This window comes from Osmerus mordax, chromosome 24 (genome assembly GCF_038355195.1).
Source record: "Osmerus mordax isolate fOsmMor3 chromosome 24, fOsmMor3.pri, whole genome shotgun sequence".
Taxonomy (NCBI): domain Eukaryota; kingdom Metazoa; phylum Chordata; class Actinopteri; order Osmeriformes; family Osmeridae; genus Osmerus; species Osmerus mordax.
In genome coordinates, this window is record NC_090073.1 from 3,504,775 (window position 1) to 3,517,590 (window position 12,816).

At 52.5% G+C, this 12,816-nt stretch overlaps 1 protein-coding gene across 1 annotated transcript in view; it reads left to right on the top strand.

The window, feature by feature from the left end:
• Window positions 1–12,816, top strand: part of ksr2 (kinase suppressor of ras 2) — a 44,789-nt gene that overhangs the window by 5,722 nt on the left and 26,251 nt on the right. The window contains 4 exon segments of the mRNA XM_067228450.1: window positions 7,258–7,298; window positions 7,858–8,109; window positions 8,111–8,194; window positions 8,196–8,353. Coding sequence (XP_067084551.1) covers window positions 7,258–7,298; window positions 7,858–8,109; window positions 8,111–8,194; window positions 8,196–8,353 — 535 coding nt within the window.

Consider the following 12,816-nt stretch of genomic DNA (forward strand, 5'->3'; position numbering starts at 1 on the left):
ACTGTCCAGTATGTTCTAGAATGTAGATGGTTCCCTGTTCCAACACACCTGATTCAAATGAATGGTCGTTATCCGGACTCTGCAGAGCTTGATAACGACCCATTCATTCGAATCGGGTGTGTTGGAGCAGGGAAACATAGCTCTAGAACATATTGAATGCATCAAGTGGTTTGCTATGTTTTTCACCTGCTACGCCTCCTCCTGTTTGGGTCTAGTTCTTCTAAAGTAGGTATATGTTGTCCTCTGCTGGTATGATTTGGAACGACAGCTTTGGCTGAAACCGAATTTGTGTGGACAGTGCCACCTGTAGAGGGAGTGCTTAGTCGTTGAAATAGGGATGTAAAACATGAAGTAACGTTCCACTTTCGTCTGTAGCAGTGAATGCTTTTCTGTAAATGGTCAGGGCCCTGTGTATATCCATCTTCTGTGTCTGCAAACCTGGTTCATAACAGGCACATACACACACTCAATCATATGCACACACACACACACACACATCTCATTTGAAATCCCTGGGGTGACTTTAACATGGAATCTCTTTTGTGTAACTCCAAAGCTTTCACTGGTTTGATAAAGAGGAGGTGCTTCCAGTGTTTATAAGAGAAAAGGTCAACACGGTTCACACTGGCCATCATCAGCAGTTCACCCTGTCCACCTCAGTTCCTTAAGTTCCCACTAGAGGGCAGTGCAGACCACACGTTCGACAACCGTAGAATCCCTGCTCCTGCAGTGTCACGGCGCGACCACCGGAGGGCAGTAGTCTGACATACAACCAACACCATCAGTCAGTTTGAGAACGTTTTGTAAACATCTTTGATAACCTGTCATTTGACGTATGGCTTCCTCCCCCACACTCACTCGCACAGACACCTCGTCAGTACTTGGCAGATGAGACTCCTGAGTATTTGAGGAACCGCAACGAAGCCAAGTTGAGGAGAGTTCTGGAAGGCATCCATGCATCCCTTACGTCTTTTCCGGAGGCTGGTGGGACATTAAACAGCCTCTTCTAGCAGAGCTCATCATTAGATTCATTAGATCACCGGCCGGTCTGGGGAAGGACTTTTGATCTGGAGCCTGATCTGAAAATGTTTTGAATGAGTTAGTTGCTAGGTGACGTCAAGCGGTTGGGATGTGAACGCACCATTGTAGTCTTGCTGCTCATAACTCGATCATAAATAGAACTAGACCGTGACTACAGTAGATGCCATGTAGATCATAACTAGATCAGAATACAGCAGAACACACGCTATCATGCGCTTACCTTTCATGACTAGATCAAAAGACAGCCGAACACACAGATCGCAGTTGTACGGCTCATAACTAAATAACAACTAGATCACGGCTATATCAGTGTACAGCGGCACGGAAAACGAGTCCGTCGACAACGTTTCACGCGGTTGACGAACACTAAGAGACGTCTGACACAAGAATCCGAAAAAACGGATGAAAACCCTCGACGGACGCGACAGACAGGATGTATGTTTGAGGGCGATTCAGATCCCGATACTAGAGAACGACACGTGCCTAGGGGAGCACTCATACATGGAGTGTCCCGCTCCTGTTTGTGTGCTGTGGGCTGGGCAGGGCTCCCTACAGGTGCCACTGTGGGATCAGTCTAATGCCTGGGGTGGGGACCTGTCTGTCTCCTGGACAGGAGTCCACCTGTCGTTCCTTTGTCTGTCCGGGTGTCCGTCGATCCACCTGCTCGTCCGTCTGTAGGTCTGACTGGCGGGCCGGCCCAGCTCTGTGCTGTGATTGGCCGAGAGGCAGACTGGGGCATGTTCCAGTGGAGGCAGGCAGGGGGTGTTGGCCGCCACGCAGGGCCCGGCTGGGGACGCCGCGGGCCGTGCTGGAACAGGGTCCGATCTCGCCCGGAAGAGCACTCGATGTGTCTGTCTGTCTCTCTCTCTCTCCCTCTCTCTCTCTCTCTCTCTCTCTCTCTCTCTCTCTCTCTCTCTCTCTCTCTCTCTCTCTCTCCCTCTCTCTCTCTCTCTCTCTCTCTCTCTCTCTCTCACACACACTTTTTCTTCTCTCTTTGTCTTTCTTTCTCCTTCTGTCTCTCTTTCCTCTTTATCTCTTTCTCACGCTTTCTCTTTTTTCCTCTCTTTTTCTCTCACGTGCTTCTATTTCTGCCTTTCTATTTATCTCACTCTCTCCGTCTTTCGCGCTCGCAATCTCTGATCTCAATGCACTCACACAGCCCTGGTGTTGACATGAGCAGGCTAATGGCTAGCTCTCCTAGCCTGGTGTGGACATGAGCAGGCTAATGGCTAGCTCTCCTAGCCTGGTGTGGACATGAGCAGGCTAATGGCTAGCTCTCCTAGCCTGGTGTGGACATGAGCAGGCTAATGGCTAGCTCTCCTAGCCTGGTGTGGACATGAGCAGGCTAATGGCTAGCTCTCCTAGCCTGGTGTGGACATGAGCAGGCTAATGGCTAGCTCTCCTAGCCTGGTGTGGACATGAGCAGGCTAATGGCTAGCTCTCCTAGCCTGGTGTGGACATGAGCAGGCTAATGGCTAGCTCTCCTAGCCTGGTGTGGACATGAGCAGGCTAATGGCTAGCTCTCCTAGCCTGGTGTGGACATGAGCAGGCTAATGGCTAGCTCTCCTAGTCTGGTGTGGACATGAGCAGGCTAATGGCTAGCTCTCCTAGCCTGGTGTGGACATGAGTAGGCTAATGGCTAGCTCTCCTAGCCTGGTGTGGACATGAGCAGGCTAATGGCTAGCTCTCCTAGCCTGGTGTGGACATGAGCAGGCTAATGGCTCTCCCGTAGCTTAGGCAGAGGTGTGAATGAAGCAGCAGTTCATCGGGGAGAGCCAGTGGGCTGAGGACTCTCTCATCAAACACACTTTGATCCAGCTCAATAACCCCACTGTGTGTGTGTGTGTGTGATCTGCATGTCTTTGTGACAGTGCATGCAGTAACGGTTTGTGCACATGACGGGATGTGTGTGTTCATGCACGCGTGTGTGTGTGCTTAATATGTGTGTGTGTTACCATAGAGAACTATGTACTCATGGCAGTCTTCTTCTTTTTATGTTGTATGTAAAACGTATGTGGTTTTAGAGTGGTTTGTGCTGAGGGGCGTCTATGTCCATTAATTACAGATGACCTGTGATCAACAATTGGATCTTGTAGGAGGTCACAGTTTGAATAACACCACTGAGTTAAGGGTTATAAGAGCTGAGTGATAAACAGAGACTTTTTGAGCAGTTGCTTGAGTGAATTACGTTCAGGGTGAGATAGTAACCGACCTGTAAGGGTTCATGGGTTGATAATGTGATTTTGCGGCTAAGGGGCAATAGGAACGATGGAGACTGCTTAGTTTTAGAACCTACGGGTTACCTTTATCCTGAAGAGTCAGGATGAAGCCAAACTATCGATTAGTTGATCTTAGGAAGGACTTTGTGAAGGACACGTATGCTGATTTAAGTGACAAATGTTCTGACAAACTATCCTGTATAAAAGGCGGTGTCTGTCTTGGGTCTAGGATCACCCTATCCTGAGGCACGTCGACTAGTGAGCTGCCTTTTGATAGGCGGATCACAAAGATCTTTGTAACTTACAATTGGTGTTGCTAAGTATTTGGTTTAACAACTATTTTCTCATACAGTTACTGCAAAAACATCCACCCCACCTCCTCCCTCTTCCTGGAAGGAGCTCTCGATACATAAAAAGAGGAGGGAACCTTCTCTGAGCTCGAATCAAATTAAAAACTTATCGCCCTCACCGTATTCCGTCATGTTTCTCTAAAGCCCTAGGTGCCGCGGCCCTCATGTCTGCTAGCTTTTGTTCTCATCGCAGAAGACAGTTCATGGTAACTGTCAGTTGCATTCTGAAACGACTGCAGAATTGCAAACGCAGGCAGAAGGTCAGCTATAATTACAAATACATGAATACCTCAGTAAAACAATTCCGTGACACGATGATCGCTCGCGACCGTACCTGCGCCGTGCATACAAACAAACCCGCCGCAACGTCTAATTGTTGCTTTGACAAAGTCTCTGTGGAGTCCACGGGTTGCTATGGCGATGAGTCACATTTCAGAGGCATTCGCTTCTCTGCGGCGGCAGCAACCACACATCACCCGGCCAGGCCCCTCTTTGCAGGCGCCCACCCACGGCGCCCTCACCCCCCCCCCCCCCCCCCCCCCCAGAGCGCGTGCTGGTCTGAATGATGGTGTCGATGTGACTCAGGGCTGTAGTGAACAGCCGAGATGTGAGCCCTCCCCCGATCACATCTCTCTCTCTCTCTCTCTCTCTCTCTCTCTCTCTCTCTCTCTCTCTCTCTCTCTCTCTATCTCTCTATCTCTCGCTCTCTCTCTCCCTCTCTCTCTATCTCTATCTCTCTCTCTCTGGTCTGTCTGTCTGAGACGCTACTCCGCACACGCTGCATTGCTCAGGCGGCTCGTTAATTAGCTTCAAATGCCGCGAAGAGGAGGAGGAGGAGGAGGAGGGGAGAGGAGAGACGGGGAGAAGATGGGAAAGGAGGAGGGTAGAGGAGAGGAGGAGGGGAGAGAGGAGAGGAGGAGGGGAGAGCAGAGGATGGGAAAGGAGGGGAGAGGAGAAGAGAGATTGCACAAGAAGAATAGATTAGAGGATGGGAGAGGAGAGGTGAAAGGAGGGGAGAGGAAGAGGAGGATGAGAGACAGAAAGGTGGAGACCAATCTGTGCAAATGCTGCCGCTCAGGAAGTTCAGGAACACCAGCCTTCCCCTTGAAGGCCTACAGTCAAAAGCCACACCTTCAGTCACGCTACCTCCTAAACCTGTCCATCAAACCTCCCAGTCATAAAACAGCCCAACCACCATCAACCTTCACTGGCCACCCAGCCTCCCAGTAGAACAGCCAAGCTCCCGGTGGGGGTTCTATGTCATTTACCACAGTCACACATCCACTCCAGGGAGGCTAATTACGCCCCTGTCAGCTTCGCCCCCCCCCCCCCCACCCGCCCATGTAAAAAAAAAACGACAGAATGCTACGCTATTCCATTATCAACAAACCACCCAGAGTTATCCGTCGCGAATCCCTCTTGAGGGTTGGGTTGGTGGGGCTGACGCTAGCTCTCTCAGCCTCCCGTGTGGAGGTATAGAGCTGTTTTTGGCTGCGAGGGTTGAAAGAGGACAGGCTTCACGGAGCTTTAGAGAGCGGACAGGCGTTGCTGAAAAGTAAACACTCTCTTTCCAGCCTAGTCACAGTCATCTGTGTGGAGGCTTTCGGTTTGCTAGCTGTCTCACATCGATTATTTATCCAGTTAGCCTGGATTTATTCAGGGACCCGCGTCTCTTTGTCATGGGAGAGGCTTACATCATGATATGAGTCTGTCACCTCCAATGCCATATTTCTACTAGGCTGGAAAGATATCAGGGACATTTCTGTCTTCTTTTTTCCCCCTGTCATCTGTGCTCGGCAGTGGAAGACTGGGGGGTTGGTTCTGTTCTACAAGGTGACTTCATGTGACGCCAAGATCTGCTTCTGTCTGAATTTTGAGCAGTTGCTAAGATACAAGTTTTGCCATTAAGCGTCGGTGAAAGGCGACGTTTCCGTGCGAACGTCCAAACTCGTGCGAGATTCGATTTGGGCATCTTTCAAACGCAGCGAGCGTTTCGAGCGGGGAAGAGTGCCAGACGTTTTGCACACAATGCTGTATTATTCACGACTATCCATTTTTTAGATGGGTGCCGGGCTTTGATTTGATTTCTCTGGTGTCTATCGCCCGCACCTCTCCCCCTCCCCCGCCTCCAGCATCTATATTGACTAGGGCTGTGAGCCTCTTAACAGGGGAGTGCTGGGGGGAGGGGCCTGGGAGGAGGTGGTGGAGGGGCGGGGGGGGGGGGGGGGGGCGGGGGGGGGTGACTTTGAAGCCTCCTGGCATTTCCAAAAGCGAAGGTGGATGATCTTGTTTTGTTTTGTTTCCCGCCGCTAATGAAGGAGGCTCGACGGAGACGTCCTCGTCTTCATCATCGATTCCCGCGTGGCGTGGCTTCAAGAGGAGCACTCCGGCGTGCCCTTTCGTTCGGTACTGGGAGGCCGGGGGGGGGGGGGGGGGGGGGGGGTCGACGTAGGGCCCTGTTGAGACGTTCACCCCAGGAACACCTGTGTGAGGATGTGGCCCCTAGATGGCTGTAGTGTGTCTCTGTCAGCCAGAGAGGGAGGTGGAGAGAAACAGTGGAGAGGCTCTCCAGTACGTCCCGGGTTCAGGGCCCCTCTCCAGGGCGTACGTCCCGGGTTCAGGGCCCCTCTCCAGGGCGTACGTCCCGGGTTCAGGGCCCCTCTCCAGGGCGTACGTCCCGGGTTCAGGGCCCCTCTCCAGGGGTGTGTATCCAGACGCTCTACCAGAGAAGCCAGCGGGTGTCTCACAGGTGAACTGGAGCGCCCGTTGCATAATGAGGGGCTGTCGTGGCGCGCTCGTCCGGGGATGAGAGTTGCTTTGGAGTGTTTGTTTTCCGACACTCGCGTCCCCGCGTTGCAACTCATCCGTCATCCGGCTTCTCTCGTCTCGGAAGTGAAAGAGTAGATTGGCGTTTGAGACAGCAAACATCCGTGGCGAAAGACCTTGTCGGAGAGAGACCATCGGCACAGACGATCCAGTCTCATCCAGCCCCAGTCCCCTCAGGGCCTGATAGATGGTGGGAACTTTGACCTCCGCTGGCCGCAGCCTGGATCTGAGGGAGGTCTTGTTTCCCAATCCGGCGTTCATTGGAGCAGACACACCCGTAGGGACTCTTCCTAACCCCCCCCATCCCCTCACCTCCCACCCTCACTCCCCTCCCAATCCTAATAATCCCCTCCTACACCCAGGGTACAAGGTACAAGGACTCGGACCAGAGGGTCGCTGCCTCATGGTGTTCCTCGCAATTCCGGCACATTCTCCCCAGATATCTGTTGTCACTGTGTCGTATGTATGGGAGCAGTCTAATCACCATGAAGGGCTTCGGTTTCAAAGTTCCTGCTGGGTTTTCGAGACCTTCTTCAGTGTTTTAGTTCCCTCTCACATCCCCATCGTGTTAATTAGGTTTCTACGCCAAGAGGCCCTCAGAGACCGAGCCACATTGGCATTGGGAGCAAACTGTCGAGAATTATCGCTTCTTGAGGATTGTTGAGGTATTCTGCGTGAGCATGTCAGATGTTCCTTTTCTCAAAAGCCACTTGTAGGATGAGGCCAGAAGCTGTCATTTGTCACGGCACTGCGAATGACCTCGTTCTTAACTTTGCCCGATCGATATAAACGTGCACCTCTTTGTTTCCTTCTCTCTAAAGAACAACAGGAGGAGGAGAAATTCCACAGCAACGGAGGTGAAGTATTATTACCTGAGCTGTGCACCGCAGCGGCGTTTCGCCCTCTTCCATAACCACTGACCTGTGGAGTCTCATCCACGCCTGCCTCATCCATCTCCTCGGCCTCTTAGCCCCCCGCTGTCGTCCCTGTAGGTGTGCTCCATTCCACTTTGCTCCTCTCCGCGCTTCTCTTTCCTACCCCTACTCCCCCCTTTTCTCTCCTTCCCTCCCCTCATCTCTGCTCCTCTCGCATCTCCGACATCGTGTCTCTCATGTGACACCCGCGTCCTACACATCCTCACCATTGGCCCAACTAGCTTCTTTGTTTGGATGAATGAATCACTGTTCAGATGTTCCATCAGTCAAATTGTGTTTACGACGTCGTCATAGTTCTGAGAATCTCCCTGTGGTCGCATGTTTTAGGCTCGATAACTGCATGCTGCTGTTTGTTGCTTTCACCGGGGACATTCTGTCAGGGATCTGTCGTAATCAGCCCATCGTCTGTGGGTTGATTCAGTATCTCCCTGTGTGTGGCGTCAGTAACATCTCCATCCCTGGGTCTCCTCTGCAGCGGGCAGCCAGATCAATCAGGACTGGGCCATCCAGTGGCCCACCTCCGAGTCGGGGAAGGAGAACACCCCGGTGTGCCAGCCCGAACCCAGCCAGTGGATCCGCTTCCAGCTGTCCCAGAGCCCCCAGGTCCAGACGCGGGGCCTGCAGCAGGCGTGCCAGTCCCCCCAGGCCCTGGGCCCGTCATGCTACCCAGACCGGCTCACCGTGGACGGCCACCCCGCGGGCCTCCTCCCCTCCCTGGACTCGGGCCACCGCTCCCTGCCCCCCCTCGCCCCGCCAGAGGCACTTTGCCCACACGCCGCCGCGGACGCCCCTGGTGGTGAGCACGATGACGCCCCCGGGCACCCCCCCCGATGCGCTGCAGGAACAAGGTGAAGGCCCCCGGGACACCGCCTCCCCAGAGCCACAAGCTCATTCACCTCCTGCCCGGGTTCACCGCGCTGCACCGCAGCAAGTCCCACGAGTTCCAGCTGGGGAACCGAGTGGAGGACCCACACACACCCAGGTGAGGGAACCGGGGGGGGGGGAGGGGGGGGGGGACAGAGGAGGGAGGGGGATGGGACTAGATGCCACCCGTTGTGGCGGCCATTTTGAAGCTTTGTTGTTGGATGTTTGCCGTTGTTGTTGCTGTTGTTTGCGACGGTCTGTTTGGCTTTGTGTGAATCACGCGCGAGATAACTTGGCGGATGCTTTGTTGAGCTGGAGGCTGCGTCTGAAAGGGGAGGGTTGGTTCTGACGACTGATTATCAAGGGGCAACAGAGAGATGACGGAGACTAAAGCTTTTGCCGTTTGTGGAAGTTTTCAAAGTCAAACAGGCTTGTTCAGCTTTAAAACAGATGGCCCGCCTCGAGCACAACACGTCTATACCAACGCTGTGATCCACACACACATAAATACACACACACACACGCAGGTCAGACATCCCTAAACAACCGCTGAAAAACAGGAGACGGTTCCACTGAGCATCCACCGTTCTCCAACTTCCTGGGAACGGGGGGGGGGGGGAACGGGGGGGGAACGGGGGACGTGCCGTCTCATAGGACGACAACGGCCCATCTCCTGTCTGGGAGCCAATCAGTTTAATTGGGATGAGGCTTGTCAGCGGCCAGCGAGCGCTGGTGGTCTGTCAGCGCGGTCAGCCGAGCCCCGGGCAGCAGGCTGTCTGGAGTTATGTAGATGACATCAGGCTGGAGGAAGACAGAGTCTCTGAAGACCAGCACAGTCATTTTGATAATGCCATTAGATGACAGTGCCCCAGCGTTGCCCACTTGGTAAGTTAATATTTGGGAGTTATTGTTCCCTGTTACCACGGCCATCTGGGTTGTGTTTATCGCGTGCGCGTGTGTGTGTCTATCCTGTGTGTGAAGGGTGGATCAGTGCAGCAGTGAATAGGCTCAAACGGTATTAGAGAATTGATTACCGGTCCCTAAGCTCTGACAGACCTCAGCAAGCCCTGTAATCAATGAGGCAGTTGGATCGTGCTGGGAAAGGCTGTGGCTCATCTGGACTGGGGGGCCGGGGGGCTGGGTACTGGGGGTCCAGGGGGCTGGATACTGGGGGGCCGGGGGGCTGGGTACTGGGGGATGCCAGGTCACATGGACCTGGTCATCTTAGTTCAAAGGTTAGAGTATTTTTTGTTTGTTTTTAAGAAGGTATTATTTATCAGGAAGGCTCTGTTGTCAGTCCAGTCATGATCTCTACACGAGGCTGAAAACGGTACCCGTCTGTCTTTCTGTCCATCTATTTCGTCATACTAATCTTACATAGCAATAACCCCCCCCCCCCCCCCCCCCTCCACACACACACACACACACATCTCTCCTAATTACCCGGTGGTGAGAGGCTGGACACAACAAGCAGAGATTGACCTCTGACCCACTGACACATTCTTCTTAATGATCGTCCTCAGTCTGACCCCAGCCCTCCCCCCCCCCTTCTTCCCCCGGTGTCGTCGTCGTAGCGCAGCACGGTGACAAAGACACGGACTGATGGTAGAATGTTTATCATGCTGAGCATTCACAGGTATTACCCAGAGCTGTTAGCTTGCCCATGCAGAGTGATAAAAAAAGCGTGTTTTTGTTCAAAGTTTTCCAGAAAAAGGAATTAAAAGGCGAATGTGAGATCTCTGGCCTGCTTTCTACTTACGCTCGTTAGGGATGGTTTGGAAAGCTTTGTACAATGACTGGCTCTGGAGTTCACTACTGGTCACATTGCTGGGAACATGATCTATTTTAGCATACTCCATTAGCTAGGTAGCAGGCTGGCTGACTGACTAGTGGACCAGCTAGTTGGATAGATGATAGATTGTTGGATAGACAAGATGGACGAGTGGCTGGCTAATTGGCTGGCTGACTGCAAAAATATTTCCCAAGATTTTAAAAGAAAAATGAACTTTCTCTGTGTCCCGGATTGAGCCTTCGACAGTTTTTTAAAACTACTAATGATTCAACTTCAATAATAATTCCTCAGGATGCCAGAGATATTTCTGAGTTCAGACATCAGAAGTTTAATTAATTCTGGAGTTGTTGTGTATGCAGAAGACTGCAGCATCAGAGTGTCTGACTGCAGTGGAAAACACTCATGTTTTTCGAGAGGAAAAAAACTGACCACAGTTGGCCAAAGTAATTGGTTGTTTGGCTGATTGGATAATTGTGTGTTATGGGAGGGTCGTTGTATTTGTGCTTGTCTCCGCCTGACTATATTTACATATGCTTAATTACAAGACTTCTGGAAACGAGACAAAATTTCCCACAGTTAAAGGTTGACACTGTCTGAGGGATTTGTTTGTTTCGATCGTCAGCAGAGCGCCCTGGAGGTTTCCGGCTCTTCCATTCTGCTCACCTACCCCCCCTGCTACCTCCCTGGTCTGTCCAGCATGCAGGTCCAGGCACCTGGAGGGCACTCGGGTTCCAGCCCCACTTCCATGCCTGTGTTCAACCACAAGTGTGTGTCCTGTTCATTTTTGCTTATGCAGCAGTGCTACCTCTCCGCTGCCCTTATCAAGGCAAGTGTCTCCCACCCGGCGCCACCGATAATTCATGAGCCTCGTTCCCTATGCTAATGAGGGACCACGCGCTAAAGTGGGACCTCGACGGTGACGTGTGCAAGCTCGGTGGCCTTTTCCACGCATCACCGTCGAGTCCCCACTCGATGTCGCCGGGTCCCGGGAACATTCCGGAGGCGGGTGGGTGTGTTTGTTTTGCCTCCCGTCCTCCGCCAGCGGCAGAGCGTTGGTGGGACTAGTGTAGAACGCCACTTTAATGAGAGTTTTCTTCTCACTGCTAGGGGTTTAGCGGTGAATGTTAAGCACTTGCTTATTGAATTGGGTGTTTGCTAATATATGAGGTGGGAGTGGGCTGCAGGGCAGGCATGATTCAGACTGTGGTTTCCAGGCTTTCCAGGGTAATTCAGAGACGGGACAAGTTGAGGGAAAGAAAAATTTGCATTAATTCCGTGGCCAATTTGAATGTTTTCTTTGATTAAATTGTCATATATACTGAGGGTATATCCCTCCTCAGATCACCTTCTTCACTCACGCTCCTCTCTCTTCTCCTCTTATCTTATCTCCTCTTCTCTCTCCTCTCTTTCTTTCTCGCACTCTTTTTTCCCCCTTCTCTCTGTCTCGTTCCTCCTCGTTCCCCTCGCTGTCTTTCTTCCTCCTTTCTCTCTCCCTCCATCTCTCCCTCTTACTCTCTTTTCATCTCCCTCTCTCTCTTCCTCTCCCCCCCTCTCTTTCCCCCCTCCCTGTCTCTCTCCCTTCTTCCTCTCTCTCTCTGGATCTCTCTGTAGCATACCAGAGCTAGGAATGCAGCTTCACACCAGTTCAACACCATCTGCATACCCCGAATAGCGTGAACCGGTAAAGCCTGCATCGCTATCTATATGAGGACATGAATCCCTGCTAGAATCTCTTAAGATCGAGATGGCAATATGTCTCTTGAGATGAAAAGCCAGAAATAAACAGTCAACAAACCACAGAAGAAGAAACTCATTAACCTCAGCAGAAACCGGGACACATTTTCACCTGGCACAGTACACTGGCTAGCAGAGGACTCATACAACTCCTAGTATGGATGACAGCATCCCTATCCGGCTAGCGAGCGAGCTAACGCTAGCATGGCTCGCCTGATTTGCGCAGACTGGTTTAACGGGCCCAGGCTGCCATGGTGGGATGTTCTGAGCCCCATATTCCAGTAGCGATGTGTACCTCCATACTGGCGATTTGTTTGAGCCTACGCATGGAGGAAGGGGGTCAGGGGCTGTGGTGGGCGCAGGTGGCTAAGCTAACGCGGCTCACCTCGGGTGGGAGAAGGGCAGACGCGGACCTGAGGAGGGAAGGAGGCAGAGAGCAACAGTCGAGTAAACGACGTCACGCTCAGATGGCAGAGCTACCAGAAATCTGTCTGGCTCCGAGGGGAGGGGGGCGTGGAGGGGAGGGGGGGTAGAGGGGATGAGGGCGTGGGGGGGATGGGGGGGGGAGGCCTTGAGAGGAGGGGTGTTTAGGGAAGGGGCGTGGAGGGGATGGGGTCGTGTAGGGGAGGTGGGGGGTTAGGGGACATTGGTGGGGAGAGGAGGGCGCAGAGGGGATGGGGTGGGGGTGGAAGGGAGGGGGGGGTGGGGGTGAATGGGAGATGGAGTTATTGTGTAAATGTTGTCAACAGGTTTGTCATGGAATAACTATGTCCAGGGATGGAGGCAGTGACAGCTTATATTCTTTTGTCCCCATTTGTAACTCCTCTTTCACAGTTCTGGAATATTCTATCAGCCTCGGATCAATGACCTTTAGCCTCAACAGCTGATTAGCAACGCAGAGGAGTGTGTGACTAGATCGCGGACACACACAATGACATTAATGTGGGACCTTTGGCTTCCAGGGTTTATTTGGGTGAGACTATACACGCTGCCATGGAGACCCTGTGTGTGTGTGCATGCATACGTGTGTGTGTTTCTGTATGTCTATTGCGTGC